At 44.3% G+C, this 17340-nt stretch overlaps 1 protein-coding gene and 1 long non-coding RNA gene across 2 annotated transcripts in view; one reads left to right on the forward strand and one right to left on the reverse strand.

Annotated features, from left to right (window-relative positions):
- Positions 1–17340, reverse strand: part of DUSP27 (dual specificity phosphatase 27 (putative)) — a 26933-nt gene that overhangs the window by 4743 nt on the left and 4850 nt on the right. Inside the window, exons 2-5 of the mRNA XM_008592404.1 lie at positions 7920–8014; positions 4329–4560; positions 1661–1989; positions 88–233 (exon numbers count right to left, since the gene is read on the reverse strand). Coding sequence (XP_008590626.1) covers positions 88–233; positions 1661–1989; positions 4329–4560; positions 7920–8014 — 802 coding nt within the window. The remainder of the gene's footprint in view (positions 1–87; positions 234–1660; positions 1990–4328; positions 4561–7919; positions 8015–17340) is intronic.
- LOC103607951 overlaps positions 17236–17340 on the forward strand; it is a 1649-nt gene continuing 1544 nt past the window's right edge. Inside the window, exon 1 of the long non-coding RNA XR_552001.1 lies at positions 17236–17336. This is a non-coding gene — a long non-coding RNA (uncharacterized LOC103607951). The remainder of the gene's footprint in view (positions 17337–17340) is intronic.

Raw genomic sequence — 17340 nt, forward strand, 5'->3', positions numbered from 1 at the left:
CGCGTTCGCAAGCCCTGGCGGCCTCAGCCCGGGCGGAGCCACCGCGCCCGCCGGCCGGCCCCGCTGTCCCCGCTTCTGCAAACTTGCCGCTCGAGCCGGCGCAGCTCCGGGCACCGACCCGTCCTCTTCCTCCCGCGGGCTCTCGCTCTGGCCCCGGGATGCGGCGGGGGCGACGGCCGTGCGGTGCCTGCCGCGTGCTGCACCCGGGGAGCCGCGGAGCTGACCCCACACACCTGGGACAGACACGCTCAGCCCACACTGGCCGACCCTTACGTTTTGAAAGGTAGGGGTTCTGAAAGCGTTGAAAAGGAGGAAAACTGTTTATATACAACGTATGTGTATAAATATATGGATATGTAACTTACACGCAAGTACACGTGTATACGCGATAGATATATAATATGTTTAAGTGTATACGTGTGTGTGTTTCCGCTAGAAGTTACCCATCCTCGCCATTGGTGGTAACAGGCAACACCCTTCTCAGGAACCATTAACAATATTATTTATTATAGTAATGGCTGTAGACTTTTTAAGCGTTTATTATATTCTAAGTGTTGTGCTAAGTAAGCTCTTTTATACGAATTTTTTTTTTTCCTTTTTGTCTTTTTTCGTGACCGGCAACGGATCGCAATCCTCAGTGTCGCGCCCGTACCCACCGGGACCGGCAACTGGATCGCAACCCTCGGTGTTGCCCCCACACCTCGCTCAGCCAGTGAGCTGGAACCGGTCTGTATGTGGGATCCGAACCTTGGGCGGGAGCGCCTCTGCGCTAGCGGCGCACTGTAGCAGTGCGCCACCGGGCGGGCCCTTTTATACGAATTTTAAAATTTTAATTCCTCACAGCAACTTTAGGATTAAACATTTTAATCTTTGTTGTATATGTAAGGAAACCCGGTATCCAGGGTCACATGGTACAGAGCATGGCAAATCCGAGACTCAGACCCAGGTTTCTGGACACCGAATCCTGAACTCCTGTGGCCAGGCTGTCGGCCCCCATGGCACGGGCTCAAGGCCTGTCCTGCTTGAGACTCAGTCTTATAAACTCCGTAGACAAGGTTCATATCAGCCCTCACTTGAATCACAGCAATAGCTCAGCACTGCTGTCCTCCTTCCCTGCTCAGTCTGTTCTCCAAAGCAGAGGGAGTGCCTTTTCTGAAACATGCATTGGATCAAGGTGCCTCTCAGCCTCCTTACCCTGCCTGACCTCCATCTTCCTGTGAGATGGGGCCGCTGCTACACCAACCCACATCCAGCAGCTAATCCGCATTAACCTTTTGATTCCTGAACATGCCAAGCTTATCCCACCTTAGGATCTTTGCACTAACAGTTCCCTTGGCCAGGAACTCTTCTTCCAATGTTTCCATGGTTAGCTCCTTTTTGTCTCGCCTTCAATGTCCCATCCTCAGAAAGGCCTTCTTGGCCACCCTCTCCAAGGAGCTAGCTAGTCCCTCTAGAATATCAACCTAGTTTCTGTATTTACCTATATGACATTTTTCTTTTTTTTGTTTTTAACTTTTTCTCCTTTCAGTACAACATAAGATTCAAAGGCCAGAAGCTTTGTCTGTCTTTCACCATAGTTCCTAGAATTGTACCTGTCACATGTTAGGCCCTCAATAATTACTTACTGGATGATCATGCTTTCCTTTCTCCTCTTAGAGAAAACACCCTTCTAAGACAGATGCCCTGCAGACATGGCAGATAATCAGGAGGCTTTCATAGCCTTCCCCACATTGCTTCTCCCCGTGTGGAAGCAGGCAGACCACCCCCTCACCTCTATAGGTCAGCAGGGCTTCATCGAGGAACTCGGCAGCCTTCCGGAAATGCTGGGAGATGTCCACCTCGGGAAAGTCATCCACCTCCACACCCAGGTACTGGATCTCCAGGCCCGTGTAGAATTCGGGGCCCGTGTAAACGCCGGTGCCATGAGCAGCATTCAGGATGTGGGTAATCCCCAGCCTCTTCAGCCTCCCCTTGTTCACAGCCACACTCCTGGGGGAGGAGACAGGGACATGTTTACTAGTCAGGACTAGACAGACAGGTGCATTACCACCATGATGCGGAACCTGCTTGCGGGGGGTGGGCAGCTGCTGGGTGAGTGCCTCCCTTTCTGCTGCTGGATGTTTGGGACTCTGTGCAAATACTGTTACAAAATGGGGCCAGTGACTTGGCCACAGTAAGAGGAAAAAGAGACAGGGAGCTGGGTAGGGAGGGCAGGATGAAGAGGGGAACAAGATGATGAGTAAGAACACCTTTGAATAATCCAGAAACCTCTAGTTTAAAATCCCATGCCTTGGGAACAGAATCCATCAGGGCACAAAAGTGTCAGACAAAAATAATAAAACCCGGTGTATTTTACATTGATATTGCATGCTATATTTTAAAAAATCCTTTCCTAAGCTTTGTTTTATTTTATCATAGTAATATACTTAAGAGGTAGACAGGGTAACTATTTTTATTCCCATGTGAAGATTATAAAAATAAATCAGAGGCCGGCCATTTAGCTGAGCTTGTCAGAACATGGTGCTGATAACACCAAGGCCCAAGGCTTGATCCCCGTACTGGCAAGCCAACAAATAAATAAATAAATAAAGTATTAAATAAACAAATCCAAGAGCTTTTATAACTTCCCAATAGGGGGAAAAAAGAGACCCTGAACCAGACCTGGAATTTTAGATTTCTAATTCAGAGCTCTTTTTGCTGCAGAAGAATAAGTGGAGCTGAGTTTGAAAAGGCCTTAAGGACAGGGATGCCTAAGACAGAGCAAAGGACTTTAGGTGTCTCCAAATACGCCTGGGGTTCCTGCTAACTATCCGGTGAGTGCTCCTGGATCTATAGATCTATTTAAAGATCACTAGGACTTGGGGCCTGGCTCTGGGGATCAGATTCTAGATACTGATCATTCTATGGTGGAGCTTAAGACCAAATGCCCAAAGCTATTGTCCCTACTGCCTGCTCTGGGGTCCCAAATTCCCTCCTTCACTCCTCAATATATGGATAATTACACTGGGAGAACATTTCATTAAGTAGTCAGTGGATCAGCAAAACTTAGTTTCACAAATTAACTTATTGGTACTAATGATGCACTGGCAAGCCCCTGAAGGAATAGGACGTGGATGAGTTGTTATCATTTTTGTTCTGGAAACCATTTATGCACTTTTATTATTTATTTTTATTTTATTTTATTTTTTGTCTTTTTGTCTTTTTCCGTGTCCGGCAACGGATCGCAACCCTCAGTGTTGCCCCCGTACCAGACCGGGGACCGGCAACGTGATTGCAACCCTCGGTGTTGCTCCCACGCCTCGCTCAGCCAGTGGGCGGGAACCGGTCTGTATGTGGGATCCGAACCCTCGGGCGGGAGCGCCGCCATGCTTCCCAAGCGGCGCACTATCCAGTGCACCACCGGGCCGGCCTTGATGCACTTTTAAAAAGCAACAGTTTTCTGATTATAAGAACAATAAATGTCTACTCTAGGAAACCTGCACAATCAAAAGAAACCTAAAGAAGAAAATAAAAGCCACTTGTAAAACCACCTCCTAGAGAAATAGTTAACATTTTATCACATTTCTTTCTAATCTGTTGCCTATGAAAAGCATACACACACACATCCGTCTATATATTATTCATACAGCATTATACTGCATATATATTCTTTTGTAATCTAATTTTCCTCTTCTTATATTGTGAACATTTTCTTTTTTTTTTGTCTTTTTCCGTGTCCGGCAATGGATCGCAACCCTCAGTGTCGCCCCCGTACTGGACCAGGACCGGCAACGGGATCGCAGCCCTCGGTGTTGCTCCCGCGCCTCGCTCAGCCAGTGAGCGGGAACCGGTCTGTATGTGGGATCCGAACCCTCGGCGGGAGCGCGCCACGCTTCCCAAGCGGCGCACTATAGCAGTGCGCCACCGGGCCGGCCCAATTGTGAACATTTTCATAAGTTGGTAAATACATAGGCATATCAATATTGTCAGCGGCTCCTAGTGTCTTGTTATATGGTAGTTATAGAGGTCATGGGATGGTAGAATTGGCAAGGCCATGGCAGGGAAGGAGGTCCAGAGAGGGCACCTACAGGGACAAGGCTATGACAGAGAGACCTGGCAGGAGGGTAGAGGATAAGCCGTCACGCCAGCATTTTGCCTGGGGATCTCTGTGTGCAGGTTGGTGGGGGGTGCCTTTCTCCAGGGCCAGGGCAGTGTAAGTGGTCAGGCAGCCTCAACTTGCTGGATGGAGCTATGTGGGTCTTTGGTGAAAGTTAGGGGAGTTTCATCTCTCTTGGGCACTAACCAGAACAGTAGGACAAAGGGTCATGTCCCCCAGCAGCCAGACTCACTTCTCAGCTATGAAGACGTTGGGCCAGACCTCATCCACCTCGTTCCAGGGGGCCTCTTGGCGGTCCTGGGCCAGAGCCCGCTGGAGGTCCAGGACACAGGGGGTGTTGTACAGGCTGGTGTCATCCATCTTCTCCCTGACACGGTTGTACAGGTCCTCCACCAGCAGCTGCTCGGCGGACTCCAGCATGCCTGGACACTCTGTGTCTGCTCGGACCCCCCGCGGTTTGAGTTCTGGAAGGGACAGGCAGCATCCTCATCAAAGAGTTAGAAAGACCACGGCCTTCCCTGTTCCTTGGGAGAAACTGCCCTTGGCCAGTTTGCTGCCAGGACTCTGGGTATGGAGAGAAGCCAGCAGAGTCTGCCAGGAAGGACTTAATAGGGGCTCAGGGGGCCACTTCATTGGCCTGGACACTTGTGGTCAGGAGCAGCAGCAGGATTGTATAGGTGCAGGTGAGGGGAAGCCAGTTTCCCCTACTCCCTCCCCTGTTTCTCTAAAGCTGGCTGATAATTTTTTAGACCAAGGTCCTTCAGTACTAGGTGTACATCTGATTCATACTTATAACTCCTCAGTGCCCAGTACAAAGTGGGTGCTCAGAGGTATTTACCAAATGAATAAATGAGGTTCTTCATAATGTAATTCATTCTACTAGTTTGATGCCTTTATATATGGAGTGCAAATAACCCTGGGAAAAGTAAAACTTTCACCAGTTATTTATATGATATTATCTTTTAATTGGCTTATTTCATTTATTGTCTGCTTCCCCACCACTTGAGTAAGCGCCTATAATTCTCAGCCTCCCAAGCCTCAGACAGAAGGCAAAAGTTTATCACGAACTCTGATGCCACTCTCAAAACAGGATTCAGGAACTTTCTGACAACAGGTTGGAAAATCTCAGACTCCAAGTGAATCAGAATTCCAACTCACCCACGTGTGGGGTGAACTTTTATCTTTCTTCCAATAATATATTTATTCACAGTTTACCTCATTTGGAGGAGAAGTAAGATATTTCCTTTCTCTAAGAAGTAGACGAGGAGCAGAGGAGAGCAAAACCTTTCCTCTCAGTAGTAAAAATACTGAATGGGGGAAAGAAAAAAGAAGCAGGAAAGGTGTGTCCTCTGTGTCAGCCATAACCTCTTGCAGGCGCCATCTCTTCCCCTGATGGGCAGGCAGTCTCTGGGGACAGCGGCATGGACAGCACAGCCACATCTGGAAGACAGACTTGGCCCTGCCCTTCAGGGAATCAGGTCCTGACAGGTGTCTATAAGCCGGGCTTGCTGCTCAAGGGCTGGGAATCCTGAGCATCCTGGTTTCAGCCCAGAGCTGAGGAGTCCATTATCCTAAAGCTCCTCTCTTCTCTCTTCTCTGGTCTAGACCACCTGATGGGCCCCCACGTCCCTGCATCAGGTCTCAGCTCTAAATGTTCTCTGATCTCTATTTCAAAAGCAGAAAGAAGAAAACCTCTGCAATCCCAGGGCTCTATTTTGTTTAAAAATAGATGAAGTGTTCCTATTTTCTCCACCACCCAGTTTTCTCCACTGGCTCTCCTGGGACCTTTCATAGCAAATGAAAAAGCCCCTCTCCCCTCCTCACCTACTTAGATATCTTTACTAAAAAATAGAACTTGCTGACACCTCATTAAAATATACAGTATTCTCTTCCTGAGCTATTGATGTAGTGGGTTGCCGTTTTGATTTCTTCCCTTTTCAGTTCGAAAACAAATGTCCCAGCCCCTCAGCCCACTGGCCACTCTGACTTTCTTTCCGTAGGTCTCTGGTCCACCCCTCGGCCTCTTGAGTCCACCTACCTCCTGACACCAGTTCCTCCTGTGTATTTCTGTTACCTGATGTTTCTTCAGAAGAGAGTAAAACCCACACATTTTCCCCGTTCTTTTAGATATATGGCGTGTGCAGACTTCCACGAAAACCGATGGTTCTTCAGGTTACGTTTTTATTCCTCTGATCACTAGTGAGCACGGCAATGTTTTGAAATATCACCTGATATGCTTTCCTTTCTCTGTCATATATTGTTTTTTTCTCCCCCCATAGCCCTTCAGCCACTAAGGCTAAAGAGGCTTCGGCTCACTGCCCCAGAGAAAGGGAGCGAGAAGAAGGCCCAGAATAAAAGAAGGCATCGCTCATCTTTTAGTTTCAAACTAGACTCTGAATGTCCATAGCATTCTATAGACTTGACAGTGAAGCTTTCAAAGAGAAACAATGTTTTTCTCCCAATTCCTCAAGCTGGGCTTTAACTTATCAAGAACCGAAGCCTGGAGAGTGGCCCCAGAGGGAAGCACAGAGCAGAGGTGATGTGTGGAAGGTTAGGGAAATTGCCAACCACAAAGGAGGAAGAGAAGACCTTCCAGAGCTGGGGTGGTGCTGGCAGTGATTCAGAGAGAACCAGACCAGGCGAGGACAATGCCTGACTCTGAGGAGCAAGGTAACAGAAACCCCAGGTAGGGTGGAAAAAGAAAAAAAAAAAAAAAAAGCAGAGGGGGCTCTAATAGGATGGGGCCTCCTGGGGTGCCCAGAGCATCCAGCAGCAGCAAACTGTGTTTCCGGTTCTCTGTGAGATGTGCAAGAGATCAACATGTCCTCCAGGGACCCTGGTGGGGACCCAAAAGGTCAGGAGACCAAGAAATACCTGGGGTTAGGGTAGAGAAGGAGGATCATTGTGGTTCTCATGACTGAGGGCCAGGGAAAGCATGGTGGCTACTGGTGGTGGGTGCCAGATTCAGCCCAAAGGCCAGTGGGCTGTGTATCATCAGTAGAAGTGGGAGAGGCCACCCAGGGAGAAGGGAGGAGAACGGAGAGGAGAGAAATAGGAAATGATTGTTTACCCAAAATTGATTAGAAAATAAATTCATTCGTTCAGGATGAGTATCCTTGAATGAACTATAACAAGTTGTCTGCTCCAGAATTTACTGTGTAAGTACTAACATTGCTCTCACCCCGCCTTTCCCTGCCTTCTCCCCATGCATACTTCAGTCTGATGACCATCTTTAAGCACTAGTGGAAATGCAGATCTAAATTTAGACACCCCTTTGAACAGAACTCTCTTGATGCTCCTACCTGTTTCTTGGGCTCTCAGGTCTGCGTCTGTACCATAAGCCACCTCAGAACTGAAGGTAACCAACACTATAATGGGAGGCCCCACAGGGCCGGCCCGTGGCTCACCTGGGAGAGTGCGGTGCTGATAACACTAAGGCCATGGGTTTGGATCCCTATATAGGGATGGCCGGTTCGCTCACTTTGGAGAGCAAGGTGCTGACCACACCAAGTCAAGGGTTAAGATCCCCTTATGGGTCAAAAAATAAAAAAAATAAATAAAAATGGGAGGCCCCAGGGAAGATTGGAGCTGCCTCCCTGGCTGTCAACTAGAGAACTATTCACACTGATGCATCATAATTTCCATCTCTGTCCCATTAAAGTTGACGAGGCGGGGTTGGCAGGACTGCCTTCTTCAGATTTGCTCCTCTTAATGTGACGGGCAGCTCCGGAGAAGCACGTTACACCTTCCAGTGGGCCCCTCCACGGGCCTCCAGGTGACCACTGGACTGTCCCTGCTCCCACCCAGCTTCTGATTGCATTACCCTCATTGATGATCTGTTTGGCAGCAACGGCTGAGGAGAGGTGAATGGGCTCCATGAAAATGCTTTCTGTTTCTGCATCTGAGACCATCGAGTACCTAAGAGAAGAGCATATTCATGTGAGGTGACCCTGGGCAGCATCTGGATGGAAGGCATTCTTTTTAGAGGAGAAACCTCAATCAGATTTTAGCAATGAGTGGAAAATAATGAGAGATAAAGGGAAAGCTTTCTTAAGTTCAGGGAACCTGAGAATGCAGAATTCTGGGTGTCCTGTGGCTCAGTTGCCTGTCTATGTTCTGACCAGAGTTGGCACCTGTGTTGTGTGAGATGATGATGGTCCTCTAGATTGTGGAGGGAAGAGCACATGTCTGTGGTTGGGGGACCCACCCTCCTGGGGCTTCACTTTCTTGGATGTCCTGCTGCTCTTTTTTTTTTCTCTTGTCTCCTTTTCCTCTGCTATCAATACTCTAAAATGTCCCTAACTGTACCTCTACCCAGGGTTCTGCTGGATTAGTGGGCTGCCACCCTTCCCTCTGTTCCCATGTCCTCTCCCTGCTGTGAGGGAAAGGGCTGAGAATGCAGGACTGGCCCAGCACCAAGAGAAATGCCAAAGATGCACTCAAACAATTGGGCCTGATTCTGAGCACAAGAAATCAAGGGTCAGGCTGCTCCCAGGGTTGCAATAAAGTGACTTGGGTAAATGTCAAGGCAATTTCCCAAAAAGAATTCAGTGGAGGGAGGTGTCAAAAGGGACTTTTGAGGAACATGGAGAATCTAGGCAGAGACAAGTGTTAGGTCCACTCTGTAGTGGTGGAATAGGACCACACTATTGTTTACTAGTGAATTCTTCCCTAATGAGTTCTCCTGTTTCCAGGTGTTGGGGTGAGCTTTGGGTTTTTTGTTTGTTTGTTTGTTTGTTTGTTTGTTTTCTACTTAGTCTTTCCTTTAGGTCCAGAGAAGTTAAAAATGAGTAGAGGAATTTAATGGACACCATTTTTTAGTCCCTTCTACGCATTTAATTCTGACAATCTCCCCACCCCTACCCCAAGTAGGTATTATTATTCCTGCTTTATAGATGAGGAAACTGTGGCTCAGAGAGGTTAAGAAAATTGCCCAAGGCAGTTAGTGAATGGCAGGGCAAAGTTGCAAACACAGGGCAGTCCTGCTGTAAATCCAGTCTTCTTTCTACCACAATATGCTGATACCATTTAGATCAGAACAGAGAGGTGAGTTGGTTGGTACCAACAACTCCAGCTGGATTCCCAGGCCCAATATAGACTTTGACATAGAAAAGTACTTAAAAAGTACTTGTTGAAAGCATGGATGGATCAATGTATGGATGGATGAATTGAGTTGAGTTGAGCTGAGTCCAGCTGAACTAAACAAAGCTAACTTGAGCTTTGTTAGAATCAAGATAAGTCAGATTTGAATAAAATAAGTTAGAATTGAATTGATTAGCAGAATAATTCTCTTGTAATAAACATCCACAATCAGAGTCCACCCTTAGGAGAATGGTGTGCTTAGTATCAGCAAGGCCAAAAAGAAAATAATGTCCTTGCCAGGAGAAAGTAGTCTGTGACTCTCCCTAGGACCACAAGGCCAGACCTGCCCATGCAGCCTAAGGGGTAGTGCAATGTGGCATCATCAGCCATAGTTCCTGAAAGTTTTCTGATAGCAGTTATCTTGGATTATTCCCATTCTAGCACCAAATACTCTGTGTGACCAGAAGATGCATTTCAAATAAGCATGACTGGGGAAGTGGGGCTGGAGGAATGGATGGGAAGTGCTAGGCACTGGGCAAGGTGTCCTCGTGCCACCTTCAGATCAAACCCAGTGGTCCCCAAGGCCCTGCAGTCTCTGGCCCCTTCCTCCTCTCTAACCTCAGCTTCAACTACTTTCTCTCTGGCTCACTCCTTCCCAGTGGTCTTCTTTTAGGTAGCCATCCTCACCAAGTTCCCTTCTGCCTAGGGACTTTGCAGAAGTCCATTTCTGCAGCCCAGGTGCTCAGTCCTCCTCCATCTTCCCCATCTTTCAGATTTAACTGAATCATTCCTTCTTTAGGGAGGTCTTCCCTAATCTTGCCCTTTATACCCCACCTAAATGGCACTTTTACCAGATGCAAGTTTATACTTATTTATGAAATGACTTAATAAATATCTCCCTCCTTTTCAAGATCATATCCTCTAAATGGGCAGGGACCATGGCTGGATATTTTGCTGACCATTATGTTTCCAGCACCCAGCACAATGTCTGGCACAGAGTAAATGCTTAACAGGTATTTTGTGACTCACTGACTTAATAAATATCTCCCTCCTTTTCAAGATCATATCCTCTAAATGGGCAGGGACCATGGCTGGATATTTTGTTGACCATTATGTTTTCAGCACCCAGCACAATGTCTGGCACAGAGTAAATGCTTAACAGGTATTTTGTGACTCACTGACTGACTGGATCTGTCCTCAGTAGCACTATATTTAAGGGAATGTGGCAGTTACAACAATCAGCAACAAGATTTATCAAGTGTTTGCTATATGCCCATCATTTTATTGAGACATCAATAGCAAGCCCAAAAGCTAAATGAGGGCTTGGTTGTGTTCTGTCCATGCCTAATCTCTGCCCTTCTGAGGCCAAGATGTATACAATCTCTGAGGCTTATATTAGCAATTAGCAATTTTTTCTTATGGTGAATTAAAGGTGACCCCAGATCTGTGACACTTCTTGCATGGAAGAGTGGGATCTATGTCTACTTTCCTTGAATCTGGGTGGTCTCTTTAACTGCATTGATATAGAATATGATTGATAATAGAACATGATAGAAGTGATACGAGGCCAGTTTCTGAGCCTGGGTCTTGAGGGTAACTTCCTTTCCCTGGCTCTTGGCATTCTCCCTGGAAACCCTGAGCTGCCATAAAAGAAGTCTGATTACCCCCAGACCACCAAGCTAGACAGCCTTCAGTCAACAGTCCAGCCATGTGAGCTCCCAGCCAACTGCCAACTGTGTGAATGAACCTCTTAAAGGTGGATCCTCCAGCGCATCAGGCCACCCCAGGTGACGCCACGTGAAATAGAGATATGATGCCCAGTCAAGCCAGTCCAAACTTCTGAGCCACGAAAAGAGGAGCAAAACAAAATTACTGTCTTTAGTTATTAAGTTTTGGAGTAATTTGTTAAGCGCCCATAGATGATAGGAACAGTGCTATTCCAAGGGCTAAGAAGTGAGTTTTGAGCAAATGCTTAGGAACTCTTCTCCCTAATGATGAGAGAAGAGTTGATGGAGTGATGGAGAACCTAATAAATATCAGTGAAGGACCCATATATGTTGCGGATGGGAAGTAACAACAAAATAATGCCAATACGGGAGAGCAAATCATGCTTGTGGACATTCTGAGCCCAGGGTTTCAAGGCGGTCTTAGTTTTCAAATATCAATATTTCACAAAACTAGAGTCAGAGCCTCAAATTTTGCATAAATGTGAGTCACATTTTCTATTTCACCAGTTTTTATTAAGGGAGTCTTATTTTATTTTTTGATAATTAGTATTATTTATACAACTATTAATAAAAGTCACCATTGTAAGGATAAGTGGAGTTTTGTGAAACTATAAAATTTATATGTATATGTATATATGATAAGAACTGAGATGTAAACAGTATGTCCTATTGCAGATTATCCTCAGCCAAGTTTGAAAGCCACTTCTCTAAACCAAGTGCCAGGCTGTCCAGAAGCAGCATGGAGTAGAATTGGGGTCCTTCAGCCCAGACCCCCTAGACTGATGGCTTCCTGTCAAGGAGACGCTTGGAAATGAAATGGAGGCAGAGGCCCAGGAGAGGGTGTCTTTTGGTTTGGCTTTTGTGAAAAAGGACCAGGTTTCTGAGCTCCCTCTAGGTGTTCAGTCACTTCAGAGAAAGTGACCACAGACAGGCAAAATTCAGGTTCTAAGGAAGGAGAGAAATCAGTAAAACAAGAAAATCAATTTTTATCAAGCTGCTTCTGCTGGCTTCGTGAAAGAGCTGACGTGGAAAAATCTTCACAGAAAAAGAAATGTAAGAGAGAAAGGTAGACAGGAGCAGCCGTTTCCCAACGAAACACAATAAGGACACACAGAAATCACACTTCACACCCCCATCTCCTACTGATGAAGAAGAAAAGAGACCAGGAAAGCAGAGTAAAAGAAAAGAACCACAGTGACTCCATTTTTTTTTAAACTTAATTGACTTGTTTTCTATTTGCCCAAGATGCTGACTCTTCATTAGAATTTGCTCCTTGACAAACAGACTCTCAAATTTGTTATCACCAAGAAACCCACTATATAGATGAGCCCAGGTAACATTGCTTAGAGGAATCCTGGGAAGACAGGATGTGTCAACATGTTAAATTTAGGGAATTACTTATGAATAGCCTAGATTACAGTAGCCATAAATATTGTACAAGGTCTGAGAAACCATTTGTTCAGTCTGTTATAGTCAGTTATCCATTCAGTCTTCAAACAATGTTTGGAATTTGTTTATTGTGTAGACTTTCCTGAATTTATAAAACCTCCTGGCTTTTTCTGCTGGCTTGCACAGACTTACTTCTCACACTGAGAGGTGGTTTCCCTATTTGCAAATCTAAATAAAAGCCTCATTTAAATATCCTTACAGACCGAAATGTTTTGTTTGGACACTGCCCCGCCCCCCACCCCCAGGCACACAGATGCTTGTTAACTGTGGGAAAGGAAAGGAGAGCACAGTTAAGGAACTTCACTGAAGGTGAAGGAAAAAATGTCACCATGACAGGAAGCCTTACCAGATCACCAAGGAATTCTAAAAAAACTACAAAGGCTCTTGAAAAATCCAGTTCTGAAAAGCCAAAGCAAGAAATGGATTTTGACTTGGAAAGATATATAGGGAAACAGAAAAACATTCTTGAAATCAGGAACAAGAGAAGGGTAAAGAAGTCTTTGTTTCTTTATTTGGAAAGGAAAACTGATAATAACAAGGAAGGAAGAGGCCGATTCGTGTTACAAACACACTTATTTCTTAGGCTGTGTTTATTTGGGAGCTTGTTTGCAGGTTCTAGCTGGGGAGCGCAGCTACTCATAATGCCCATCCTCTCTTCAGTGGGGGGCTGGGGCCTGTGTTTATTTGGGTGACTGGGGAGGTCTGATGGAGATTATGGGTAAGGGAGAAGTCCCCACCAAGTTGCCCCTCTGGTCAGGGATTTTAGATTTTAGTATCAACTCATGAATTACCTAGGGAAATTTGTCTAGCTGGGAGATAGAAGAATTCTGCAGGTTTTCCTCCAGAAAGAGTGGCTCAGTGGCTAGGTTTGAATTTAAGATGTTTGAGGCCAGTGCCTAACTCAGGCAAAAATGAAGATTTGACCATATGCACTGTCTACACCCCTTCTTCAGGTTCTTAATTCACCCTAAGATGAGATTTACAGAGGAGACTTGAAATGTTGAGACTCCCTGTCAGGACAGCAATGAGGCTTCATCTCTGAACTAATTTTGGTTGGTTGAAAGTGGTTGTTTGAAGCACAGGGTGAAGTTTTGCTGGGCCCCATTCTAGTTCCACGAGAAAGAATATCGTTATGTCTGCTAGGGGCTAGAGCTAGGGCTTCGTGGGGTGAATGTTGGCCCTCCAAACAGTTGTCTCCCAGAACCTGTGACTGTAATCTTCTATGGAAAAAGGATCATTGCAGGTGTAATTTTGTTAAACATCTCACGTTGAGATCACCCTGGATTAGGGTGGGCTCTAAAGCTACTGACGTACGTCCTTACAAGAGAAGAGGAGAAGACAGAGAACATTTGAAGGAGCAGCGGAGATTGGTGTTATGCTGCTACAAGGCAAGAGATGCCCGTGGTCTACAGGATCTAGGAAGAGACAAGGCAGGAGTCTTCCCTACAGCTCCGGAGGGGGTGTGGTTCTGCCACTGCCTTGATTTTGGAATTCTGATGTCCAAGACTGGGAGGGAATAAATGTATGTGGTTTTTAAACCACCCAGTTTGTGGTAATTTGTCGCAGCAGCTAGGAAACTAGTATAAGAACTAAGAGTCCATTGGTGGGGTATTTGCTGACTTCGTGCATATTTAGTTTTAAAACAGACTCAAACCTTTAGCTAAAGAGATGAAACGAAAAGGATGGAATCTCAGGCACTTAGCAAGGGACAGCGAGGACTGTTCAGGATGGGGACCAACAGCAATAAAGTGATGATCTGTTGCTTAGAACACAGTATCTGCTTATGGCAGAATTAAAGAAACACGGTGTTTTAACTAGTGTGTGTGGGACTTTAGTTAAATAAACATTTCTTGACATCATGAGTTACTGAAAGGAATTGGCTGTCAGATATCTTTCTCTGGGAGGAAAAGGGAAGAGAACCACCATTTGTCAAATACCTAATGTGCCTTTATATATATCATTATATTATTTATCTCTACCACTGGGTAAAACCGCTCTTATGATTAAGTTATGTGCACTCTCATGGCTGATGAGTGGGAGAGCAGCTCCAACCTCAATTTTGATCTCAACTGCATCACTTAAGTTCTTTTTACAGCACCATGCTGCCTCCTAGAAGAGGGTTTCATTTATCTTTTCTTTTTTTTAAACAGCTTTATTTGAGGTATAACTGATATATAATCTGCACATATTTAAGTTGTACGGATTAGTAAGGTTTGACATGTGTATACTTCTGTGAAACCATCACCACAATCGAGATTGTGAACATGTCCATCAGCCCACGGTGTTTCCTCATCCCCTTTGAAAGCCTTCCCTCCTACCCGCTCCCTGCCCTGTGTTCCCCAGGCAACCACGGCTCTATTTTCTGTCACTACAGAGATTAGTTTGCATTTTTTGCATTTTGTACTTTTTTTTGTCTGACCGCTTTCACTCAGCATAATCATTTTGAGATTCATCCATGTTGTTGTATGAATTGATAGTTCAATCCTTTTTATTGCTGTATAGAATTCCTGTGTATAAAAATACCACAATGGGTTTATCTATTCACTTGTTGATGGACATTTGAGTTATTTCTAGTTTCTCGGCTATTAAAAGTAAATTTGCTATAAACATTCATGTACAAGTCTTTGTAAGAACATAGGTTTTTATTTCTCTTGGGTAAATACCGGAGTAGAATGTCTGGATTGCATAGTATAGGTGTATGTTTAACTTTGTAAGAAACTGACAAACTGCTTGTAAAGTGGTTGTGCCATTTTACGTTCCCACCAGCAGTACGATTGTTCCAGATACTCCATATTCCAACCAACATTTGGTGTGGTCAGTCTTTGGGAGACTGACTCATTGTGATTTTAATTTGCATTTCCCTAATGACTATGGATTTCGAGCATCTTTTCTTGTGCTTATTTGCTATCTACATATCTTTTTTGGTGAAGAATGGGTTCAAATCTGTTTTTCCATTTTTTGATTGAGTTGCTTGTTTCTTTATTATTGGGTTTTGGGAGTTTTAAAAAATATATTCCAGATACAAGTTCCTTATCAGGTATGTAATGTGCAAATATTTTCTCCCAGTCTGTGGGTTGTCTTTTCATTTTAAAAAGCACTGTACACTCATTCATCTGAGCTGGTTTGGGCCTGGTTCTGTGTAATGCAGTGGGATTGATTGGATGATAGCTCAAAAGCCTGTGCAGCTGTAATAGTTTATACCTCAGATTTTATGATGACATTGTGGGAAGAGAGAGCCCATGAAATGTCATCATATGTTCACATTCCTTGAAAATTACTGAAAAGGGCTAGCTGATTGGATGATAGCTCAAAAGCCTGTGCAGTTGTAATAGTTTATACCTCAGATTTTATGATGACATTGTGGGAAGAGAAAGCCCATGAAATGTCATCATATGTTCACATTCCTTGAAAATTACTGAAAAGGGCTAGCTGATTTGGGATCACCATCTAGAAACCAATTGCTAAGGGCTATGCACACACCAAGCAGGGCATCAAAACCAAAAGGGCTCAGCAGCAGTTACTGAGAATCCAGGGAAAAGTTTTTCTGGATGTGGGACCTTGCTTTAAGGAAGCTCAGCTCATTCTGCAAGTAAGTGGGTCTTTCAGGCTGAGCCTGTTTTTGCCTAGGAAGGGGGGGGGGGGCTGGCTCCTGGAAGGGCTAAGGATTTAATGCCATTGGCACTTCCCTATTAATAGATGCTATTGTTCTGCGGCAGGTTAACTTTATGTAAAACTGTGATACCAGCAGAATTGGTCTTGCCTGCCTCCTACCTCTCCTGTCAGTGACCACCCTTCCCCACCTTTGTTTTGAACTCTCTGTTTGCCTTCCTAACCAATAATCTGAGAAGCTCAATCCTACCCAAGTGACAGGCAGTTAATAAAATGCATATTCCCTAGGGCAGTATTTAAAAAATATATATATCAGACTTTATTTATCTAGCCTACTACTAATTGGACAGTTCAACAATTTGTTTAAACATCCTATATCCTTAACGACTGCTAGCTGCTGAAACTTTCTAGTACTTACCTTCTGGTGCACATATATACTTATCTCTGTTAAGTATATATCAGGAGTGGGCCTGCTGGGTCAGAGGACAGCCATATGTTTACCTTTAGTAGTGACTGCAGAATAGTTCCAAATGGTTATGCTAATTTATACTCTCACCAGCAATGAATAGGAGTTCTTATTGCTTCACATCCTCATTAATATTTGCTATTGTCAGTCTTTAATTTTAGATATTCTGGTTAGTAGTATGTAAGTGTGGTTTTAATTTGAATTTCTATTATTTATTTTTCTGTTTTTATTGATTTCTATCTTAATTCTCCTATAGTTAGAAAACATATCCTGTATGATTTCAACCATTAAAAATTTGTTGACATGTGTATGGCCCAGTATATGACTTATTTTGGTGAATGTTCCATGTGCACATGATAGAAATATATATCCTGTAATTGTTGAGTGAATGTTCTATTAATGCCAATTAGGTTAATTTTGTTTATTATTTTATTCAAACTACCTAATGATTTTTTTTTTGTCTCATTCTATCAGTCACTGAGATAGTTGTTTTTTAGAAAAATATACATTGGACTAAGATGATGGATTTTAATTTTTAGTTCTGTCAATTTTTAGCTTTATATATTTTGAGGCTATGTTATTAGATTATAGAAATTTAAAATTATTACATCTTTCTGGTGAATTGAACCTTCGATCACTATGAAATGTTTCTCTAAGTCTCTAGTAATGCTTGTGTTAAAATCCGCTTTGTCGGATATTAATATTGCTTCATTGACTTGCTTTTGGTTAATGTTTGCAATTGTGGTGGCTTGTATTTTTCAAAGATGGCCATGATATTCCCCTTCCCACTTGCTCTTTACAGTGTGACCTTGATAATCCTCTGATGGGAATACATGATACTCCTTGAAACTCTGTACATCTTTGTGACAACAGAGTACAGAAGAGGTGACACTATGTGACTTCTGAGGCCA

The sequence above is a fragment of the Galeopterus variegatus genome, unplaced genomic scaffold (assembly GCF_000696425.1).
Source record: "Galeopterus variegatus unplaced genomic scaffold, G_variegatus-3.0.2 Scaffold7893, whole genome shotgun sequence".
NCBI classification, from domain to species: Eukaryota; Metazoa; Chordata; class Mammalia; order Dermoptera; family Cynocephalidae; genus Galeopterus; species Galeopterus variegatus.